The 25,381-nt window shown below is 39.7% G+C and overlaps 1 protein-coding gene across 2 annotated transcripts in view; it reads right to left on the bottom strand.

Moving 5' to 3' along the window:
* Window positions 1–18,597, bottom strand: part of LOC128579371 (solute carrier family 5 member 4-like) — a 51,757-nt gene extending 33,160 nt beyond the window's left edge. The window contains exons 1-8 of one of the 2 annotated variants that reach the window (XM_053581503.1): window positions 17,690–18,597; window positions 16,037–16,238; window positions 12,630–12,765; window positions 10,819–10,926; window positions 9,789–9,889; window positions 9,528–9,608; window positions 6,890–7,058; window positions 5,471–5,686 (exon numbers count right to left, since the gene is read on the bottom strand). In XM_053581503.1, coding sequence (XP_053437478.1) covers window positions 5,471–5,686; window positions 6,890–7,058; window positions 9,528–9,608; window positions 9,789–9,889; window positions 10,819–10,914 — 663 coding nt within the window. In that variant the 5' untranslated portion in view covers window positions 10,915–10,926; window positions 12,630–12,765; window positions 16,037–16,238; window positions 17,690–18,597. Of the gene's footprint in view, window positions 1–5,470; window positions 5,687–6,889; window positions 7,059–9,527; window positions 9,609–9,788; window positions 9,890–10,818; window positions 10,927–12,629; window positions 14,369–16,036; window positions 16,239–17,689 lie in introns of those variants that run through there. The other variant, XM_053581504.1, reaches the window with a different exon arrangement.
* Window positions 18,598–25,381: the final 6,784 nt, after the last annotated feature.

Genomic DNA, 25,381 nt, shown 5'->3' on the forward strand with positions numbered 1-25,381 from the left:
CCCCCAAAAAAAAAAATCAGCAAAACAAACAAAAATATCAGAGGAAAAGCTCCTTGACATTGGCTTTAGCAATGATATTTTTTTATTTGATCCTCAAACTGACACAGTTGAATCTTAAAAATGTTATGTTAATTGAAAGATACAAGATATGAAATGACAATTTTTGTATGGTTATACTCAGATGAGGAACATAGAATAGAGAATTCAAGAGCCAGGGGCTGGAAGTAGAGAAGAATGGAGTGTTATTTTTTAATGGATAATAATGCATTATATAATGGATAATATTATTTAATGGATAATAATAACATAGGAAATAGTGCTGCTGGTGCACAACATTATAAAAGTACATAAGGCTATGTACTTAAGCTTTATACTTTATACTTGTAGCTTTATACTTGTAATTTTTTCTGTAAATATAATTTTAATACAATAGAATTTGTGCTATCATATACTTTGTCATATTTTGGCCACAGATTCAAGACATGGCATTAGGCACAATTAATCACACCAGCACTGGGTCATTCTAGGAAAATTGTTCCTAGAATCAGTGGGCTTTTGAATCCACAATTCAGTCAGTGAAGGAGAAGGAGGAGGGAAAGATGGATAACTAGAGACATAGATCACCAGAACGTCCCAGAAAGGAAACTTTTTAGATTAAAAAACAAAACAAAACAAAACATATAATTCTAAGGGAAAAGTGCCAGATCCTACTGAAGAATCTGTGGGAAGATATTGTGGAAACAAACAGTAAGGAGCAATATTTTGGCAGAAATCAACGCCCCAGACACATGGAGTCCTTTGGAAAGGATACGTGGGGTCTGTTTCTCCTCCACTCACATCTCTGGCAGACTAATGGCTACAGACCTGCTGGAGAGCTTCTCCATCCCCAAAAGCCCAAAAGCCCCTGCCAGCAAATGAGGAGCTTCTTGAAAACAGAGCACTAGGTGGCCAGTGTCCCCGATCAACACAAACCTGAGTTGAGATGATGGATGCCATGGTGTGTCCCTACCTATTGTGTGTCTTTGTGCTCCCCAGGGAGCTACTGATGTTCATGTTACTGGTCCCACCAGAAACATTTCCCATTGCATTTCCAGAATGTGGTGGCCACAATGGACTTGTGGAGCTCAGGGTAACTGTGTAATCCAAGAGCTAAGACATCCTAAGCAGGATGCCTACTTGGAATAAAATCAAAGAGGATCAGTATGCCAGACCACTTCCATGCAGACTCTTTCCTCTGTGTCTCCTCTCCTTCCTACTGTTTCTGAGTGGCACATGTTCCCCAAAAGACAATTGACCTGGTCTCTGGGGCAGCTGCTTCCCCTCTGGTTGGTATATTCCCTACAGTGAGGCTTCCACAGAAAGTGGGGGCTCATACTTTTCCTATTATGGACTTGTCAGTGGACCAAGTGGTGCTTGGACTATGAGATCCCTGTCTGCCAGCCCTCCCTGGTGTTGCTTGCCTGGCTACTTCAGCAAATCAAGGTATACACCCACATGGAGGGGCATTAAGCCTTCTTGAGCACTCCATGTGCAACTTGGAAACAGTAAATATCTCTGTGGCATGGTGAGTAATTGAACTTGGAGGACCAGGGGTAGTCCCCCAGGCCAAATCCCATATGCCCAGGATTCAATCTAGATTCTTGAAGGAATAGAATGGACATTTTTGAACTAATATTAGGAGGAAAGGGAGCTCAGGGAAGAATTGAAAGGAGAGTGTAGTGTGGGTCCGAACCCCAGCACACTCACAGTGCCCCCCTCCCCTCACATGGAAGCCAATCTTTCAGCACTGGGCAAAATCCTGGGTAGAGAAATCCCAGCCTGTGACACCATTGCTGGTGAGCTCAGCTATTTTGCTCTGCTGCTTGTGGACAGATATTGGAAGGAGACCTTGGGGCAATTGTGGATTCAAAAGTCTGCTTTTGCCAGACTATGAATCGCAGAGGGGTTCTTCTCTGTGAGCAGACTTTTAGGCTTGGTGGGTCCATTTCAGCCACTCCATGGTGGCTTTCCCTAGTGGCCTCAGATTTGTCCTTTAATCCCTGCCAGGACAGCTTTTATGCCCACCTTTGTGGAGACTGAAGCAAGACTCACCCCACCCAATCCCAGCCAGCCTCCCTTTTCCACCAAAGTATTCCCCTGGGAGATCCAGGGCTCCACTGACTGCCTTGGGCATTGGAGTGCTTCTCCTGAAGTGTCAGAGCCCCTCAAAGGTCCCCCAAAACAAAACTGCAGCTGGCTATTTCCTGAAGTCACCACCGAGTGGCAAGGAGAATGACTTATACAGCCCCAAACAGTATTTACTGAGTCAATCATACAGAGCTTGGATGGCTCTCACCTGAAAGCAGTTCATACTGTCATAGAGATTAAACCTACCATTCCAATACAATTCACATTGTTAAGAGACTGTAGGGCTGGGGAAAGATAAAGGATTTCAAAGACTCCAAATGTCCTTGTCAAAAGGAGATAGGATTGCTCATGTACATAGCAGACTACGACCATAGTCTACATTTAACTGGAAATTTAGAAAACCACCACATGAAGGATATTTGTAACCAAGGTGTTCATTCAGAATCTAGACCACCTTTTAAGTACTCACAAGCAAAGCCAAAGGTTCTTTCCCAAATTATGCTACAGACATATCCTTATGAGTAAGGGGGAGAAAAACATCTAAACAAAAGAAAATTCAAAAACAAAAAGAGGCAGTTGCTACCAATTAAAAGGAATTCAGTGGGTGGCACCTGTGGCTCTAAGGAGTAGGGCGCCAGCCTTATACACTGGAAGTGGTGCGTTCAAACCTGTTTCCAGCCAAATGGGGGGGGAATAGAAGGAATTCAGTGCAAGAATTCTGGGATAGGGAGAATCAGTATGAAAGGGCACCCTTAAAGGAGCACAACATCTCTCTAGCAGTGAATTCCAACCAAAATAAAAATAGGAAAATGTCATATAAAAAAAAAATTCCAAGCATGAGTTATAAGGATTCTCAATGACTTTCAAGAGAAAATGGAAAACAAATTCAAAGAAACTAGTGAAAACATTTTTAAAAAAAGCTTATTGAAGAAATAGATACATTAAAACAAAGTAACTTCCAGAAATAAAAACTCATTTAGAGAAATATAAAACCCAATGCAAATGTTAAGAGTGGATTACACCAAGCAGAAGAAAGAATTGCAGAGCTTGAAGACAAGTCTTTCTAATGAACTAAATCAGTCAAAATAACAAAGAATCAAGAGAAACGAAGAAAGTCTAAGAGAAATATGGGATTGCACATATATAAAATGACCAAATGTAAGACCCACAGGCATCTCTGAGAATAAAGAAGACTAAACACAAGACTTTGAAAACCTATTTAAGAGAATAATTGCAAAAATTGCCTCATCTTGCAAGACATTTAGACATAAAGAAAAGACAAAAGTCCAAAGAATACCTAGGAGACTCATTGCAAAAGGGAACCATCAAGGCATGTGATTCATCATAACACTGGCCAGAATTAACACAAAGGAGAGACTTTCATGAGTAGTGTTCCAAAACATCAAATAACTTACAAAGGAAAACCCATTAGACTAATTGCAGGCTTCTCAAGAGAAGCTTTACAAACAATTAAGGAATGGATCTTATTTTTAGTGTCCTTAAACAGGATAACTGCTAGCCAAGGGTATTGTGTCATGTTAAACTAAGTTATATAAGTTAAGTACATATAATGTTGTTCCCAAACACACAAAGACTGAGGGCATTTGTTAATATTAGAACCACCCTACATGAAATGCTCAAAAGTTCATTAACATACAACAGCACGATAGCTACCAAAAAGTGTAAAAACAAGCACAAGTTATAGCTCATAGCTCTTCAAAAACAATAGTATCAAAGAGAATACAAAACTGTAAGATATCATCTAACATTTTGAAAAGAACAGTCTCCAAAATATCAACACTAAAAGTCAGGGTTTTTTTTCTTCTTCTTTTGTTTTTTTTTTTTTTTTTTTTGTGGTTTTTGGCCAGGGCTAGGTTTGAACCTGCCACCTCCGGCATTTGGGACCGGCGCTCTCCTCCTTGAGCCACAGGCGCCGCCCTAAAAGTCAGTTTTAATGGTCTGAAGGCAGCACTTAAAAGACTGGCTGAATGGATGAAATAACACAACCCAATTATTTACCACCTCCAAGAAATACATCTAAACTACAAGGATTCACAAGGACTCAAGGTAATGGGATGGAAGAAAAAATAGGCTGTATTTCTATTTTTAAAATGATTAATCTCTACAAGGGCCCTCCAGTGCCCCTTTCTACTGAGATACTTTTTGTAGAAAATTTCAGGAGTGTATGCTTTAAGACTTTATTCTATGGTTGGACAAACATGTATCTATCTACATGTAATTTAGTACAAATGCACAACTCTACAATATTATATTATTCTGTACATATTTTTCTGCTTGTCTCCTCATATTTTATGCAGACACATAATATTCAATACATTATTATTGTGTACTCAGGCTTTTCATGATGAAGTTTGGATTTTCCCACTTTTTTCCATTTTTAAACTTTTACAGAGAAAACCATATATATGCATACATATATACATATATGTGAGTGTGTATGTATGTATATGTATTTATATATGTATGTATTTATATATGAGTGTGTATGGATATATTTTGTATGTATTTATGTAAATAAATATATATATTAGTACTTGTAAATAATTTGTACATAATAAGCTCCTGAAAGTAAGATTGCTGACTCTTAAGGTATAGAAATTTTGAAATAGATAAATACTATTCAATTGCGTTCCTGTAAATTATAAAGCTTAGTCACTCATCCACAGTTCTGGACTATGGGAATTTCTCCACATCTTTACCAACACTATATTTAATTCATATTAAAAATATTGTCAATTTTAAAGACAAAAATGCTTCTCATGGGTGGCACCTGTGGCTCAAAAAAGTAGGGTGTCAGCCCCATACACCGAGGTCATGGGTTCAAACCCAGCCCTGGACAAAAACTGCAAAAAAAAAAAAAATGCTTCTCATTACTCCGCTTTCTCTGTCCCTCCACCTTATGCTGTGTGTTTTTTTTTCTTCTCTCTCTATACCCGTGTTCATGCTGTATACAACCTCCTCCTCATCCAAAATAGGCACAACCCAGTGACAGTTCTGCAGTGAAGTCTTTAGACAACAGTTGTCCTTCTCTTCCCCACATCCTATTTTAAAAATGGTGTACATTTATCTCCTGAAAGCACTGTGAGATTTTAGAAGTATGACACTCATTTCCTAACATCTTACTTCCTATTTCCCTGCTGGTTTGCACATATTAGGTGCAAATGGTTGTTTGTTTGAAGGACTGGATGATAATCTCTCATTGCTATTCTCACTGTAGTGTTACAATGAATACATTGCCTGGGAGTCGTATACTAGCAGCAACTTTAGAAGGCAACAAACCCTTATTTTTTAAATGAGCATAAGTCCATTACTTATCACTCACATGTACGTCACGAATGGGTTTTGTTAATAGAGAAATTCCCAGAGCATCCACGGTGGTCCCAGAGAAGAGAATGGTGGCAAAGTACCGATAGTGCACTCCACAGATAATGTTGGGACAGTCACTGGTAGCCAGGCAGCTCCCTGTTCTATAGGAAAACTCTGTGATCATATGAATAAAGCCCATCACAAGTCCAGTGATTAGGCCCCGGAATGCTCCCTGCAAAAGAACAAAGAACAAAATAGGAGTGTTTAGAAAAGATCAGAAACTCATTCAAGGAAGTCATAATTATCACCTTGCCTGCATCCTCAGTGAAGAAGCAACAAATGGCTGACATTGAACACAAAGTTATCAAAACAGAGAAAATTGCAAACATATGTGTTTATTACTGGGGCAATACTACTGCAATGTTGATTCTCTAATTCCAGGAAACTACTGTCTATACTGACTCAAGATGAAATTTTCTTGACACACACACATATTAATATATATATATATATATATATGTGTGTACATATATGCAGGCCTATACATATACACACATATATGGGAATTATAATTTATTTTACAAATTAAATAGAACTATGAATTATGTTACACAATTTGTAAAACTGATATTAGGTAGTTTTGAGTTCTATTAAGCTCTGGACAATGGAAAGCATTCATTTTCCCTGAGGCATTGATAGAGGTGGAAAGATACGCCCCTCTTCCTTTGTTCAAGATGCCATGCTTTAGGAAAATGGTATTGTCTGGATATTAATATAATAATATGAACTTTGGAGTAAGGAACACCCGAGTCTGAATCCCATGACTTTACTTACTAATATTAAGTAATACGTGGAAAGAATTTTGTTAGTGACATCTCTGCATCTGATCCTCATGTGCAAAATCTTAATAATAAGGCTAATAACCTAGGAACAAGTAAGGGATTGAATGTACATGGTCCACTATAGTTGATCACACATGTGGTGCTCATGTTTCATAATGGAAATTAACATATTTTTAACCCTTACTAAGGGTTTTCCTCTAAGCATTTCACGTACTATCTCATTTAATCGTCACAGTAGCCCACAATACCATAGACACTCTCTTTATCTTCATTTTACAAAGCCAAGTAATTTGCTTCAGATCATGATACTATTAGGTAGTACAGCCATGATTGGACTGTGATAGTCTGTTTCCTAAATCTGTGCTCCTCAGCACTGGCAAATTCACATACACAATATGTTTTAAGAAATATAGACACTGTACTATGAATGTGTACTGTATTTTTATCCTTTAGTGAGGTTCAGTAATTGTGGCTGACTTCAACAGAAATTGAGATGGGCTATGATTTATATAGATAGGGTATCAAGAATGCAGTGGAACAAACAATATTTTCCCCACTCCATAGGGGAGAAGGCTTTTTCAGTTTCCACTTACTTGTTCGTTGATTCTTTTACAGAAGACGGCGAGCAGGAAGACAGCTGCAACTGGAGATCCAAGGTAACTAGCCATTGCTGGTGTGTAATGGATCAGTTGTCCATTTTGAGATGCCTGTACTTGTGGGACCCACAGGATGCTTATGACAATTGTTGCAAGAATAAATATCCTGGCAAGAAAATAAAATCTTGTAGATATTAAACATAAGTTATTATAGGCATGTTTGTTGTACTTTAGTTTTTGAACTCATTCCTGTTGCCTTTTGTTGATTTTCCAAACAAAATCAAGCTTCTTGACTGTATACATTCTTAAGAAAAGAAAGGACTCAAATGTTACCAGTACACGAAACAACTGTGCCCGTGATGATGTTAGGGGCAGGGCTGCTTTCACTGACAACAGATGGAAGCAGGAAGCTGGGGACATGTGATTTGGCCTCGGGTGGCTGCCATGGATGAAGGAGTTTGACCTCAGAGCTCTTAAAAGTGTGCAGCAGCCCCACTTCTGGAGGAAACAGTGTTGCTTTCAGTTGCTCCTACCTTGGCCACAGTGTTGGCAACCAGCAGTAGCAACAACTCAAGGGGGAGGAGCACAAAATGTGCAATAGCTCTTCTGCTGGGTGCAGAATGGTTTGCCCTTTGGCTCTGATGGCAGCAAACAAGAGCAGCAGGAAATATGGGTGGGGGATGTAGATGGGGCTCCAGTGATGTGGAGATGGAGGGGCTGTTTGGCTCCAGGGATAGGCTTAGTTCAGTGGGGTCTGGGCTCTCACATTGGCACTGTGCTGTAGCTCTCTAGGACTGGGGGGTGGATGTGGGAGCCATCGTGTGTTTCCCCTGTGAAGCAATGCCTTCACATGGTCTCCAGGCACCTCCCTGTTTGAGGTTCATTGCCCAGAAAGGTCAAGCAAGAGGCTCTCCTGTGTCTTGAATTGTAAGAGTTCATGGCAGGAATATAGGCTGTGTGTGGTTGGCTTCACTTCACTTCTCATCAGGAAGCTTCTCTTGGTTCGTGGCAAGTCCTGGTAATGCAGGCTGCCTTCCTTTTCTCTCCTTCCTTGCTTTAGAATTTTCCTGTCAATTTTCTCTTGGGTCACCTATTCAAATTGTGATCTATTTCGTATTTTACTTCTTTTTTTTTTTTTGTTTGTTTGTTTTGTAGAGACAGAGTCTCACTTTACCACGCTCAGTAGAGTGCTGCGACATCGCAGGACTCACAGCAACCTCCAGCTCTTGGGCTTTTGCGATTCTCCTGCCTCAGCCTCCCGAGCAGCTGGGACTACAGGCATCCGCCACTCGTATTTTACTTCTTTATTGTGAAGAAGGTAAGTATCAGAAGGCTCTTGTCAACCATTTTAGTTTTTGAATTAAGTCATAAACACATAGATCATGTATACATTAATGCATTTATGGGGTACAAAGTGCTTATTTCATATACAATTTGGAGTGCTTATGTCACACTAGTTAGTATATCCCTCACCTCATTTACTTAATTGTTGTGTTAAGACATTTATACTACGGGGCAGTGCCTGTGGCTCAAGAAGTAGGGTGCTGTCCCCATATGCTGAGGGTGGTGGGTTTGAGCCCAGCCCCAGGTGCTCAACACAGACATTTATACTCTATACCTAATAGATCCTACGTGCAAACATTTTAAAGCCCCTCCAACATTGAGAATCATCATCACCATCAATTGTACCACGTTTTGCAAGAGTCACGATTTTTTTTAAGGTCTCTTCTTACAGTCCTTTCTAAAAAGAATGGCTAAATTTTAAAAGGCTAAGTGTGTAATACATGCACATTTGTAACAATCTACTCAGTAGAAATGTGTGCCAATGTTCACCAACAGACATTAACAAAAGTGATCAAGTCAGATGTCCATGAGTAGAGTAGATAAATTCTAATATATTACTGTGATGAGATACCACATTGAAAGAAAGTGAACTCATTACTTCTGAATATTGCACTTCTGAATATTACACTATATTTCTGAACATTACACTTTGATGTTTAAAATGTTAGAAAATTCTATGACAATATGGGTTCCACTCAGAAAGTATAAAGGGAAGAAAGAAGACTATACTTTCTTTCTGCTTATTTTCTTCAAGCTCTCTGTCTTCAAGGACCACTGGGTGCTCAGGAACCCCTGCATGGAGGGAACTCTCCCAGAAGTGCCTTGGAATTAGCCCCCTCCATGGGTCTGTCCCTTTCTAAAATGGTCCACTGCTTAAGGAATGCAATCATGTCAGTGTTTGGATATCCTAATCTATTACCTCCATGTGATGCACCTGGAACTGCTAGAGATAACACATTAACCTATCAGAGGAGGATGGAATTTTACACACCATTAATATACTGATGGAGTTACATGAAGATGTGGATGGGGAATAGTATGAGGAAGGAGAGAAATAAGAGATAATTGGAGACACTTTCAAGTATGAAATATAAATTGTCCCATTTAAATGTGTGGCCTAAATTTTGGTATCTGGAAAGACATATGCTGAGTTAAAAATGCTCTATTGATCCCTCCTTCACTTTAGGGCTCTATGCTTACTTTCACCAAAGTCATTAACAAGGGAGTTTTAGACCATGTAGACATATGCACTTCTCCAGAGGATTCTAGGGAGAAACCAGGGTTCCCTCACCTTCCAGCTATCAAAAGCTCTCTCTCTGATGCCTGTTTCCGCACCTTGGTGTAGATGTCCATGATGAAGAGGATGCTGGCGCTGTTGAAGATAGAGGTCAGGGAGCTCATGAGAGAGCCAGCATGACAGACGGCATCAGGCTACGCAGTACTGGAGGCAGGAGGGGCTTTGTTAGTTACTGGACACCATGCTCCATGAGGGCCTTGCTCAACAGGAGAGCCATTTAAACATGTCATCTGGAACATTAATTAATGTCCTTACCCATCTACATCAGCATGTGGAGGTTCCTGCATATTTCCTAATGATCCCAGAATAATCCAGTATAGAATTTTAGTCTTCAGTATAAACTTAGAGATCATCCCCTGCAACAAGTTTTAGAAGAATAGAAACCATGTTTTAGCATATTATTTGGGGAAGGAACTCTTGGGTTCCTAAAGCCTTAGATAACTGGAAAGGAAGAAGGTGAGTAAGTTTTTCTGCTAAAGAAGTCTCTGCAGGGGCAAAGACAAGAGTTTTGAACTGGTTTCCTCTGCCAAGTAGGCTCTAAACCTCCCTGACAGACAGTGGATGGGGGTATTCATGCCAGTGACTCCCGCCTCCTTCCTACTGATGAAGCTCATCTATATCATTGTGAAGGAAAGGTCACAGATATTAGCCAACCTCTGATGAGATTTTCTGGTCAGTCCTGAGCTCTGTACCTGACGCTGCTTCTGTTCACTTCAGTAGGAAATCCTTCTGGAATCCTAACAATGTACTTAAATTATATGTGTTATTTATTTGCTATTTCAAAATGCTAAAATGTGAACTCTTAAGGACAGGGGCTTTGTACCTATTTTACTGATATTTTCTAAGTGCAAGAGCAATACATGGCACATGATAGGCACTCAATAAGTGGTCGTATATTAAATAGATTGAAATATAATATTTGAATACCTCTAGTCCAAGAAAGGCAGAATAAATAGTTATCCTCTAGCCCCTGCATTTATAATTTTATGGCCATTAAACTCTTTTATTGACCAGCAGATCATTTCACTGTTTTTAATTGCCTTGGAAGATAATCTTGAATCTGTAGAAGTAAGGAAGGTGTCTTCTGACAGGAAATATATCTGGTTTGTCTATGAAATCTCCAATCTTTGCAAAGGGCTTGTAGCCTATGTAAGGTGCTCACAAAATGTCTGATGCACAGATATGAATTAATGGATGTCAGAATTACCAAGAACTATACCACAGCCCTTCCTGAAGTTCCACACATGAAGCCCTCCAAGGCCATCTCAGCAGAGACGTTTCCTACCTGCAGGTAGCAGTTCCAGCACCATGATTGCGTAGGGATAGTTGGTACAGCCGACTTCAGTGCCACAGTCTTACACACATTCAGAAGGCACCACATGGGCCACCTTATCTGAGGAAGGATTCAAGGGTGAGTTCAGTGAAGTCCAGACAGGCACAAATCACAACAGCTGAACAAATCGGTAACTTCAATAGATCATGGGGAAGGAAAGACATTTGCCTTAAAATTGGAGATTGAACTTTGAAGTCCATACCATAGGTCTGTTGCTGCTTTGCCTAGAACAAGAGCTTATAGCATCTCATCTCTGCAGCTCTCCTTGAGCTGTCCCATGGGGCGGGGCTTTCTCTTGGGATGTGGCCCAGCCACACCATGAGAGCAAACAGAGGACGCTGATCCCATCCTCCAGAAAAATAGCAAGTGAAGAAATTCCTTCGGTAGCAACACATTCCATGGATGCACAGGAAGTTAAGTCCTCTGTCTGGTCATATTCAGCCCAGTATGTTTTGCCTACATCTGAGAGGAGGTGTCCCTTGTAGTGGCCAATCAGGCTGAGTACCTGGTGTGTGATGATGCCTTACGTCACCAGCAATTGCATAAGACATTGGGGGTTTTTTGTTTGTTTGCTTGAGGTGCTTTTAGGTTGTTTAAAAAGTATCATAACAAGGGTGGCGTCTGTGGCTCAAAAGAGTAGGACACCGGCCCCATATGCCAGAGGTGGCAGGTTCAAACCCACCCCTGGCCAAAACTGCAAAGAGAAAACACAAAGTATCATAACAAGAGATATGGAAAGTTGATAAAGTAAGATCCAGGATAATAACAGTTTATGTTATGAGCTTATTTTCTATATTCCTTTCTAATCCTTTTTCCCAGAGAATTATCTTTTGTGCATAACTATGGTAATGGTTGAGATACTATTTTGTAGCCTTCTTTTTACATGTAACATAATAACCTCAGCAATTTCCCAAGTTTTGAGATATTCTTCAGTCTCTTCTGTGCAACTTTCCAGAAAAGAAATATACAATGATTTCTTTAGCTGTTCCCTACTTGGATGGCTACACCTTCCTTCCTGTTATAAACCACACCGTGAGGCTGCAATGAGAAGGGATTCTGGTCTCTTGATGTGTTTGTCTCAGTTAGAGTTCAGTGAAATAAACTAATGTGCCCCGCTGAGAAAACATGAAATCCATGGAGTCTTACCCCATGGATTTCTGTAGGAAAAATGAATTCTCTATTAGCCTAGTAAGATTTGGTTACACTCTCAGCACTCTTTATAATGACAAAAGAAAGTGTATATTTTAGGAAGACTTTCAGCACTAGAAGTTACCCTCAGATGACTCAGAAATTCACATACCACAAACAGCCCAATTCCAAAGCAATGAAATTAGACTCAGTTCTCCAGCTGCCTCAGAGCGACTAAGATATGACAGCACATCTCAAAGCCCTTCTCAGTCCAAGACGTCATCAAACCCAACCACTACCACTCACCCAACTCAAATTAGCTCAAATCTACTCCAACTTCCAGCGGCCTATGTCTCACATTCTGTGCTTCCTCAGTCCACGCCACTCACAAACAGTATTCACGGAATCAAATATCCACAATAAGACAGGCTTGTGGGATAAGGGAGCAAAGCGGCAACTGTGCCAAATTTCCCTGCCTCCCACCTGCCACGCAAGTTATTACTTTCACTAAGAATTCTTCCTTTCCTTCCATCCAGAATGGATTTTCTAGTTTGTAACGATTTTATTGCATCTTAAAAACTCATCTCAGAATCCAAGCATAGAACAAAGACAGGCCATATGGATTCAGGGCTCACCTGTGTACAGAATGTGGCTGATCATCCCTGGCATCACGATGAGAAACATGGGCAGCAGCTTCAGGTAAAAACACATGATGCAAGCGGCCTTCACGTGGGACATGTCCTTGCTGCACAGACGGTGTTGCATGATAACCTGCCAGGAAAACACTCATGAACAACCAGAGGATGATTTCAAAAAGTATCTCTTTTCAGAGTTTAACATGACAATGAGAATGATGTCATGGCTAGTAGAAAATAAAAGGCAATTGAATCTGGTTTCTCATCCCTAAAATAGGATTCCCTACTGCAAGGACTTCTGAATATCTGGAATAATGTATGTAGGACCCTTGGTACATAGATGTCAGTACACATTAGCTACTATTAAAATATGCTCACAGCTCCCAGGCAGCAACTCAATAATGGTAATGTGCCCTTCCAGGTACAAAGTTGTGACTTCTGATTCCACCATAAATTATGTGTTTAAATTATGTCTGTAATACACGGAGGCATCATCAATGCCTTTCATCAATGCCTTTTCCTTGTTACGGGGCAGTTGTCTCCATGGGACATTAACAACTTGTCATGGAAACACCATGGTCAGGTAGCCATTAGAACAGAACAGTGAGACAGTCATTCCTAGATTTCTTCAGAATATTCTGAGAACCTCATCAATCATGATTCAAATATGACAGTCCTGGGGAAAAGAATGCATATCATTTCATAACCCTACTTAAATTATACAATCTCTTAAGTAAGAATTTTGCAGCAATGTAGGACTTCTACCCATAATGACATAACTTCTTGATATTTTTTCTTCTCAAGGACTATCAAAATAATAGAAATGCTTTTTCTGCTTGATTGTCCTTGGAGAGTCATCAAGGACAGCAGTGGTTATCAATTCAGTGCTGAGGAAGCAGATGGTATTTTAAGGCTGAGGGCTGGAAGCAGGTACGTGGAGATAAAACACAAGCTGCAGGGGAGCAGGGGAGCCCTGCTGGCAGGCAAGCTGGGCTGGGCATCAGAACTAAGGTGAACACAGGGCCACTTACAGGATGCAAGTCAGGTTGTCTGGGATGAATTATAGATAGTAGAGATGGTTCCACAGGTTAATGGTAAAATGATGCTTTTTTTTTTTTTTTTGAGACAGAGTCTCACTATGTTGCCCTCAGTGGAGTGCCATGGTGTCACAACTCAGAGCAGCCTCAAACTCTTGGGCTTCAGTGATTCTCTTGCCTCAGCCTCCCAAGTACCTGGGACTATTGGTGCCCGCCACAATACCTGGCTATTTTTTCTTGTAGTTGTCATGGTTGTTTTAGCAGGCCTGGGCTGAGTTCAAACCAGCCAGCCTTTGTGTATGTGGCTGGTGCCACAACCACTGTGCTACGGGTGCTGAGCCTGCATTTTTTTTTTTTTTTTGAAAAGCAGTTGATTACATACAGAAAATAAAGCTCTGGCTATGGTTCTGGCTAACAATTGTGAAATTATAAGCTTCAAGTTCACAGATACTCTTCAGAGAGAAAATAATTTAAAATAAAAGAAAATAAATCCAGATTATCAAAATGAATAGTCAGTAAACAAAAAATGAGGTCTCTAAAGTTATAAAAACAAAAGCAGTAAAACAAGGATACAGTTAAAGAAGGGTCCTAGAAAGCAGAGTAAAATGACCAAGAGATAAAAATGGGGACAAATGGTATAGACACCAGAGGACAGCTGAGTCTACCACTAAATAGAAGGTCCCAAGAAGTAAACAAAATGGAAAAAAAAATCAAAGAAAAAATTCCCCCAAATTTTCTTTTTTCTTTTTTTTTTTTGTAGAGACAGAGTCTCACTTTATGGCCCTCGGTAGAGTGCCGTGGCCTCACACAGCTCACAGCAACCTCCAACTCCTGGGCTTAAGCGATTCTCTTGCCTCAGCCTCCCGAGTAGCTGGGACTACAGGTGCCCGCCACAACGCCTGGCTATTTTTTTGTTGCAGTTCAGCTGGGGCTGGGCTTGAACCCGCCACCGTCGGTATATGGGGCTGGTGCCTTACCAACTGAGCCACAGGCACCGCCCTCCCCCAAATTTCTAAGACATCGATTACCAGGTTGAACAGGCTCACAGTTGCTCATTGCAAGGGACAAAAATAGATCCACACAATAGTGGTGAAATTTCAGAATTCTCATGACAAAGGAAAAACTTCCAGAGAGAAAATAGCAGTCATATCTAAAGGATCAAGAATCATTTTGGATTCTAATCTGTTAACAGATGAATTCAGAATACAATGAATGTATGACTTTGGAAAAATTCTTCCTAAGCTAGAAATGTGTAAATGACTAAATTATCTATCAAGGAAATGTTAGAATGAAGACATTCTCAAATATGCAAATCCACGATAAATTGACCTCCCGTGATAACACTGATCTCAGAAAAATACTAGATGTATTGATTGCCCCCAAAGAGGGAATAAACCAAGAAAAAGAAATCACATGGGATGCTGAAAAGGAGATTTAACTCAAGAGTGAGACAAAAGGCTTCCCAAAGACAGTAGTGATGGGATTGTGGGCAGAGCAGGGCACAAAACAGAGAGGAAACCCTGCCAGGCTCTGAGAGGACAGAGGCTCCCGGAGAAAATGAGCAAAAGGGTTTGTGGAGTACTTGGTGTGCTTACAACTATTAAGGGAAATACTTGTAGGGTGTGCTGTTTAATGATTAAAAATTAGTAAGAAAATTTAAAACCAAAAATTAGGGAGTATACATACCATGGAAAATATTCTAAAAAGCTAAAAGAAAACAAACAAACAGACACACACAAAAACAGATCATGTTATGTGGCTCTTTGTGAATTTCATTGAAGAAGTCACAAAATTCTGATGCAGATACATCAAGAGGGTGGGAGGCAGGAGATGTGCTCGTGTGGAAGTGAGACTGGAAGGTTGTAAGAGAGCTGAGCCCTCACGGCTCACCAAGAGAAGCCAGCAGAGAAATCCTAAAACTGGAAAAAAAGGGGCAGCAACACCAGCACTTATTTGACTCACTTGAGGATCAAGTTAAGGAGCAAATTCTGATTCTATGGTTCTGGACAGAGTCATAGGTTCTGAAAGTGTTTATTCCTAATGATCTTCAAGGTGACGTCCTTGCTGATGGTCACAAACCACACACTGAGCACAGGGATTTAGAAAATAGAAATAAATGTCAAAAACCTAATTGAAAGAGCTGAAAGTGTCTGCATCCGAGAGACAAGAAATAGGGTACAGAGTGAGGTACCAGGCAGCTATATTTTATTTTTTAAAAAAAGCCACGTAGAAATGGTTGAGTCTTTAACTGACGTATGTGTACAAAATAGAAACTAAATTTTTTTCTACAAGAAAGAACAGCATAAACAAATGCATGCCCGCACATGTGTGCATGCACACACACACTTCACCCTATCCATGCACCAGTACCACGGAGCTGTAATGGGTGCTCTGAGTATCATTCCAAGACACGGAACATCCGCCATGGCAGGATCTCGGAATAAGTGGAAGGAGTCCGCCGAAAGAGTGTAGCAGCTGGCGCCGATTGTCAGGTTGTCCTCTTCTGCTATGGACGTGATGGCATTCATGTACTTCTCTGTAAAACTCTCATAACCTCCAACTTCCACAAATGCTGAAAAGGCATCAGGTGAAATGAATTGTCTTACTGAAATCCAACATACCTGATATTTGGGTCCCTGCTTTGTGGTGGAGATGCACAAGCGCTTCCCACCAGCCTGCTCAAATCTGCACTGACCTCCCACGATTCCGTCTTTCTAGCACCTTCCCTGGCAGTGAGCATGGTACCAAATTGACTGTCACAAATTTCTAATGCAGACAACTCTAACTTCTCTCCCTAGAGTGTGCTTTAGAATTTTGAGTTAATGTCTCACATTCAGGTAAAAATGAGACTATAACCAGCAGGCTGATGTTGATTCACATTGGCAATGAATTCCTGGATATGACACCAAAAGCCCACCAAACAAAATCAAAATTAGGGGCAACATCCAAATTTAAAATGTCTGTACGTCATGGGACATGGTCAACAAAATGAAAAGAGAATTTATAGAATGAGATAAAATATTTTAAAATCATATACAGGTGGACATTACATTCCTGTGCAATTTAATATAGTTTAATGTAGTAAATTTCACACAGAATTTATGTCTGCCCTGTATAAACAACATCAACAACAAAAACACAAATAACCTTATTATGAAATGGAAAAATCACTTGAACAGACATGTTTCCAAAGATGATCTACAAATGATGAATAAGTATATGGAAAGATGAAGAGGGGCTCAACATCACGTGTCAAATCAAGGCCACAGTGACGATTATCTCACACTTATTAGGATGGCTCCTATAAGAACAAACAAACAGGAAATTCCAAGTGTTGCCATGGTTGTAGAGAAATTAGAACCCTATGGACCGTTGGTGGGAATGAAAAAATGGTGCATCTGCTGTGGGAAACTGTACAGTGGTCCCTCACAAAATTCTCATACGATCCAGCAACACCATTTCTGACTCCATCCAAAAATACTGAAAGCAGGATCTCAAATATATATTTACATACCCATGTTTACAGAGCATTATTCACATTAAACAGCACATGGAAACAACCTAAATGTCCATCCACAGATGAATGGAAAAAAAATATAGTATATACATACAATGCAATAATATTTAGTTTTAAAAGGGAAGGAAACCTGTCTCATGCTATAGCCTGGATGAATTTTCAACATTAAGCTAAATGAAATAGGCCAGTGATGAACAGACAAAAAACTGTATGATTCCACTTATATCAGTTATCTAAAGCAGTCAGATTTATAGAATATAAGGGGTATGAAGTTTTGCAAAACAAAAATATTCTGGAGGACTTAACAGTATTAACACTACTGAATGGTACATTTAAAAGGGTTAAGATGATAAGTTTTATGTTTTTTTTTTTTTATTTTTCTCTAAAACAATTTTCATAAAGAACCAAATCTAGAGATGAAGGGACTCATTGAAGCACAGGCTGCCAACATGGGGTACAGTCTGGGTGTGTGAAAAAGGAACAATACTTTCTGCATTTTCACTGACCTTGTGCTGAAAAGTAGCATGTCCACAAATCTCAGCTGTAGGCATGGCAGCACCAAGGGCAGTCCTGTGGCTGTACCTCCGGTGTAAATCAGATGCTTTTATAGGACATCATGGTGGTCACAGACTCTCCACATACCATTTATTTTCATCCTAATCCAGAATCACTGACTCTAATTCTATGTTGCCATTTTATTAGGCTCAAATTTTGGCTTAAGACTACTCGACATAACACCTAAAGTAGTAACACTCATCTGGTTCACAAAAATGAGGAATCTCTAATCTCTTCTCTCTATCCTATCCTGAGATCCAGTTGATCCCCAGCTCTGCAAATTCTGTCTCCAAACCTCTTTCAAATTCATCTAGTCCTGCTGACTTTTCATTCTGATGTCTTTATTTCAAATCTGAATGGCTCTTCTTGACCATGTCCCTGATTAAATTTTCCTTGATTCAAACCCAAGACCATGCCTTCAGGATGTCTTTTGATGATGAAAAATGGGCTCCCATCCTAGGGTCCCTCCCTCTTCCTTCCAGAATGTCTGGGCCTTCTTTCAATCACATGGTCGGACTCATCCCACATGGTCCATCCTGGAGAAGACACAGCCCTCCTCTTCATTCCTTCAAACAGCCCATTGTCATTATGATATTTATTACCTCTAGCTGGGCTTAATGGTGGTGTACGCCTGTAGTCCCAGCCACTCAGGAGGCTGAGGCAAGAGTATGGTTACATTTATAATTTACCCTTAGTTATTTTGAAATATATCCTTGAATTGTGCACATTAGGTGAGATCCTATAAATTATAAATGTCTTACTACAAAAAAAAAAAAGTAAGTGAGGTGATGGTTATGTTAATCAGTTTGATTTAAGCATTCCACATTGTATATCAAGTCATCACATTGTATCCTGCAAATGTATAAAGTTCTGGTTTTAATTAAAAATTAAATAAAAGGAAAAAAATTTTCTTTATACTTTCTGCATAAATTTTTTTCTTGAATAAGATAATTGATTCACAAAAAGAAAGAGAAGAAAACAAATGTTAGAAAATTCTCATATTGGCATATTTTTAGGTCTCTCAAAATTGTATTTCCATAGTTCTAATCAACATTATTCAACATGTGTTAATTGAATGTCAGAGTACTTAGTCTGGCTTAATATTGCTCTATTTTTACTTAATGTACTGCGATTAGATATCCTTTGTGAAGATTAATTCATTTTATAGTCTATCAAAGATGTAGATATGCCACAATTTTTATCATTAAATCATTATTTTCATTTTGTAAAAGAATAAAAAAGGGGATGGCTCCAGCTCAGGGGTCTGAGGTTGCTATGAGCTATGACGTCATGGTACTTTACCCAAGGAGACATAGTGAGACTCTGTCAGAAATAAATAAATAAAAAATAAACAAAAAAGATATTTGTTACGTGTCGTAACACAGAGTGACTCAAAACATCTGAACCTGAATAGTGTACCTTAGAAAATATGGAGATATTTGAAGGTTAGATGTACAGTGAACACAGGAAGATGCACAGAGATCCCTGAACACGAGAAATGTAGGTTTGTTTTTTCCTTTTTATTTTTGCAGTTTTAGCCAGGGCTGGACTCAAACCCACCACCCCTGGCATATGAGGCCGGCGCCCTGCTCCTTCAGCCACAGGCGGCACCCTGTACCCGTGGTTGAACTGCGAGGGGTGAGAGTTGGGAAAGCTAAGGAGCCCTGAGCAAGCGCTTACCCAGGGCTGACTTGTCTTCTCGGACCACCAGAGGGCACTGTACTCTAGGCACTTGCTTGGAGCTCCCCAGGGCCTGGGCTGTTTACCCAATCCCAGCTGGTGCTCCCGCGCCTTCCAGGGAGTGAACATCCTCCCCCGCCCCCAACATGCACACTCCTACAGTCTCTCCCCAACTGCAGCCAAGGCTAAGGTTGAAAGTTTGAAGGAGGAGCTTATGCAGCCTCCAGGAAGGGGAAGATAGATTTGCATGGAGATCTCCCACTCTGAGGATCAGGGTGACATATAAGAATTGGTGGACTCGGAGGCGGAGCAAGATGGCAACCGAGTAACAGCTTTCTTGCATCTGGGCACCGTGAGTCTGGGGAGATAGAACTCCAGGCATCACTGGCTGGTGGGATCTCCCTATCATCACCCCTGCGTGGATGCAGGGAGTCAGCGAGAGACTTCTGGACCCCAAGAGGAGGACTAAACCAGTGGAAAACTGACAAGTGGTCGCATGTGTTCAATCCGTCTAAACCCACCCGCAACTTCCACAGGCACGAGAAGTTAAAGAGCAAGAGGAAGGGAAAGGAAAATTAGGGCAAGGAAACAGATAAAAGAAACCACTCATGAAGAAGAATCAGCAGAAAACTCCAGGCAACATGAAGAACCAGTCCAGAACAACCCCGCCAAGGGACCATGAGGTAGCTACTGCAGAGGATTCCACCTATGAAGAAATGTTAGGAATGACAGAAAGGGAATTTAGAATACACATATTGAAAACAATGAAAGAAATGATGGAAACAATGAAGGAAAATGCTAATAAAGTGGAAAATAACCAAAAGGAAATCCAAAAACAGAATCAAATAAGAGATGAACGATATGAAGAATATAGAAAGGATATAGCAGAGCTAAAGGAACTGAAACAGTCAATTAGGGAACTTAAAGATGCAATGGAAAGTATCAGCAACAGGTTAGACCATGCAGAAGAAAGAATTTCAGAGGTAGAAGACAAAGTTCTTGAGATAACTCAGATAGTATAAGAGGCAGAAAAGAAGAGAGAGAAAGCAGAACGTTCACTATCACAATTATGGGACTTTATGAAGCGTTCCAACATACGAGTTATAGGAATTCCATAAGGGGAAGAAGAATGCCCCAAAGGAATGGAAGCCATACTAGAGAATATTATAAAAGAAAATTTCCCAGATCATATCACCAAAGATTCTGACACACTGCTTTCAGAGGGATATCGGACCCCAGGTCGCCTCAACTCTAAACAAGCTTCTCCAAGACACATTGTGATGAACCTGTCCAAAGACAAGACAAAAGAAAAGATTCTGCAAGCTGCCAGGAGTAAGCGCCAGTTGACCTACAGGGGCAAATCCATCAGAGTGACCGCAGACTTCTCTAATGAAACTTTCCAAGCAAGAAGACAATGGTCATCTACCTTTAATCTACTTAAACAGAACAATTTCCAGCCCAGAATTCTGTACCCTGCTAAGCTAAGCTTCAAAATTGACGGAGAAATCGAATCATTTACGGATATAAAAACATTGAGGAAATTTGCCACAACAAGACCAGCTCTACAGGAAATACTTCAACCTGTTCTGCACACTGACCACCACAATGGATCAGCAGCAAAGTAAGAACTCAGAAATTAAAGGACAGAACCTAACCTCCACAATGATGCAAAAGATAAAACGAAGCAATGGACTCTCACAAAATAAGACGAATAGAATACTACCACACTTATCAATTATCTCAATAAATGTTAATGGCTTGAATTCCCCACTGAAGAGACAAAGATTGGCTGACTGGATTAAAAAACACAAGCCATCCACTTGCTGTCTGCAAGAAACACACCTGGCTTCAAAACACAAATTAAAGCTCCGAGTCAAGGGGTGGAAGACAATTTTTCAGGCAAATGGAATTCAGAAGAAAAGAGGAGTTGCAATCTTATTTTCAGATACATGTGGAATTAAAGCAACTAAAGTCAAAAAAGACAAAGCTGGTCACTTTGTATTGGTCAGGGGAAAAATACAACAAGAAGACATTTCAATTCTAAATATTTATGCACCCAATTTGAATGCTCCCCGATTCTTGAAACAGACCTTACACAGTCTGAGCAATATGATAGCTGATAATACCATAATAACTGGGGTTTTTAACACTCCTCTTACAGAGCTGGACAGATCCTCTAAACAAAGAAATTAAACAAAGATATAAGAGATTTAAATGAGACCCTAGAACAACTGTGCTTGATAGACGCATATAGAACACTCCACCCAAAAGATAAAGAATATACATCTTCTCATCACCCCATGGAACATTCTCCAAAATTGATCATATCCTGGGACACAAAACAAATATCAACAGAATCAAAAGAATTGACATTTTACCTTGTATCTTCTCAGACCATAAGGCACTAAAGGTGGAACTCAATTCTAATAAAAATGTTCGACCCCACCCAAAGACATGGAAATTAAACAATCTTCTGTTGAATAATAGATGGGTGCAGGAAGAAATAAAACAGGAAATCATTAACTTCCTTGAGCATAACAACAATGAAGACACAAGCTACCAAAACCTGTGGGACACTGCAAAAGCAGTTTCGAGAGTAAAATTCATCGCTTTAGATGCCTACATTCAAAAATCAGAAAGAGAGCACATCAACAATTTCACAAGAGATCTTATAGAATTGGAAAAAGAAGAACAATCTAAGCCTAAACACGGTAGAAGAAACGAAATATCCAAAATCAAATCAGAGATCAATGAAATTGAAAACAAAAGAATCATTCAGAAAATTAATGAAACAAGGAGTTGGTTTTTTGAAAAAAATAAATAAAATAGATAAACCATTGGCCAGACTGATGAGGAATAGAAAAGTAAAATCTCTAGTAACCTCAATCAGAAATGATAAAGGGGAAATAACAACTGATCCCACAGAGATACAAGAGATCATCTCTGAATACTACCAGTAACTCTATGCACAGAAATTTGACAATGTGAAGAAAATGGATAAATATTTGGAATCACACTCTCTCCCTAGACTTAGCCAGGAAGAAATAGAGCTCCTGAACAGACCAATTTCAAGCACAGAGATCAAAGAAATAATAAAAAAGCTTCCAACCAAAAAATGCCCTGGTCCAGATGGCTTCAATCCGGAATTCTATCAAACCTTCAAGGAAGAGCTTATTCCTGTACTGCAGAAATTATTCCAAAAAATTGAGGAAAAAGGAATCTTCCCCAACACATTCTATGAAGGAAACATCACCCTGATACCAAAACCAGGAAAAGACCCAAACAAAAAGGAGAATTTCAGACCAATCTCACTCATGAACATAGATGCAAAAATCCTCAACAAAATCCTAGCCAATAGATTACAGCTTATCATCAAAAAAGTCATTCATCACGACCAAGTAGGCTTCATCCCAGGGATGCAAGGCTGGTTTAACATACGCAAGTCCATAAACGTAATCCACCATATTAACAGAGGCAAAAATAAAGATCACATGATCCTCTCAATAGATGCAGAAAAAGCATTTGATAAAATCCAGCATCCTTTTCTAATTAGAACACTGAAGAGTATAGGCATAGGTGGCACATTTCTAAAACTGATTGAAGCTATCTATGACAAACCCACAGCCAATATTTTACTGAATGGAGTAAAACTGAAAGCTTTTCCTCTTAGAACTGGAACCAGACAAGGTTGTCCGCTATCACCTTTACTATTCAACGTAGTGCTGGAAGTTCTAGCCAATACAATTAGGCAAGACAAGGAAATAAAGGGAATCCAAATGGGAGCAGAGGAGGTCAAACTCTCCCTCTTTGCTGACAACATGATCTTATACTTAGAGAACCCCAAAGACTCAACCACAAGACTCCTAGAAGTCATCAAAAAATACAGTAATGTTTCAGGATATAAAATCAATGTCCACAAGTCAGTAGCTTTTGTATACACCAATAACAGTCAAGATGAGAAGCTAATTAAGGACACAACTCCCTTCACCATAGTCTTAAAGAAAATGAGATACCTAGGAATATACCTAACGAAGGAGATGAAGGACCTCTATAAAGAAAACTATGAAATCCTCAGAAAGGAAATAGCAGAGGATATTAACAAATGGAAGAACATACCATGCTCATGGATGGGAAGAATCAACATTGTTAAAATGTCTATACTTCCCAAAGCAATCTACCTATTCAATGCCATTCTTATCAAAATACCAACATCGTACTTTCAAGATTTGGAAAAAATGATTCTGCGTTTTGTATGGAACCGGAAAAAAACCCATATAGCTAAGGCAGTTCTTAGTAACAAAAAAAAAGCTGGGGGCATCAGCATACCAGATTTTAGTCTGTACTACAAAGCCATAGTGCTCAAGACAGCATGGTACTGGCACAAAAACAGAGACATAGACACTTGGAATCGAAATGAAAACCAAGAAATGAAACTAACATCTTAGAACCACCTAATCTTCAATAAACCAAACAAGAACATACCTTGGGGGAAAGACTCCCTGTTCAATAAATGGTGTTGGGATAACTGGATGTCTACATGTAAAGACTGAAACTGGACCCACACCTTTCCCCACTCACAAAAATTGATTCAAGATGGATAAAGGACTTAAATTTAAGGCATGAAACAATAAAAATCCTCCAAGAAAGCATAGGAAAAACACTGGAAGATATTGGCATGGGGAAAGACTTCATGAAGAAGACTGCCATGGCAATTGCAAAAACAACAAAAATAAACAAATGGGACTTCATTAAACTGAAAAGCTTCTGTACAGCTAAGGAGACAATAACCAAAGCAAAGAGACAACCTACACAATGGGAAAGGATATTTGCATATTTTCAATCAGACAAAAGCTTGATAACTAAGATCTATAGAGAACTCAAATTAATCCACATGAAAAAAGCCAACAATCCCTTATATCAATGGGCAAGAGACATGAATAGAACTTTCTCTAAAGATGACAGACGAATGGCTAGCAAACACATGAAAAAATGTTCATCATCTCTATATATTAGAGAAATGCAAATCAAAACAACCCTGAGATATCATCTAACCCCAGTGAGAATGGCCCACATCTCAAAATCTCAAAACTGCAGATGCTGGCGTGGATGTGGAGAGAAGGGAACACTTTTACACTGCTAGTGGGACTGCAAACTAGTATAATCGTTTTGGAAGGAAGTTCGGAGAAACCTCAAAGCACTCAAGCTAGACCTCCCATTTGATCCTGCAATCCCATTACTGGGCATCTACCCAGAAGGAAAGAAATCCTTTTATCATAAGGACACTTGTACTAGACTGTTTATTGCAGCTCAATTTATAATCGCCAAAATGTGGAAACAGCCTAAATCCCCACCAACCCAGGAGTGGATTAACAAGCTGTGGTATATGTATACCATGGAATACTATTCAGCCGTTAAAAAAAATGGAGACTTTACATCCTTCGTATTAACCTGGATATAAGTGGAAGACATTATTCTTACTAAAGCATCACAAGAATGGAGAAGCATGAATCCTATGTACTCAATTTTGATATGAGGACAATTAATGACAATTAAGGTTATGGAGGGGGAAGCAGAAAGAGGGACGGAGGGAGGGGGTGGGGCCAAGACGTGATTGCAAGAGGGACTTTACCTAACAATTGCAATCAGTGTAACCTGGCTTATTGTACCCTCAATGAATCCCCAACAATAAAAAAAAAAAATACTAGAAGAAAGTGCAGGTAAAACTCTTGAAGAAATCGGTCTGGGTGTGTATTTTATGAGGAGGACCCCCCGGGCAATTGAAGCAGCTTCAAAAATACAATACTGGGACCTGATCAAAATAAAAAGCTTCTGCACAGCCAAGAACACAGTAAGCAAAGCAAGCAGACAGCCCTCAGAATGGGAGAAGATATTTGCAGGTTAAGTCTCCGACAAAGGTTTAATAACCAGAATCCACAGAGAACGCAAACATATAAACAAGAAAA

The sequence above is a fragment of the Nycticebus coucang genome, unplaced genomic scaffold (genome assembly GCF_027406575.1).
Source record: "Nycticebus coucang isolate mNycCou1 unplaced genomic scaffold, mNycCou1.pri scaffold_49, whole genome shotgun sequence".
Lineage (NCBI taxonomy): Eukaryota > Metazoa > Chordata > Mammalia > Primates > Lorisidae > Nycticebus > Nycticebus coucang.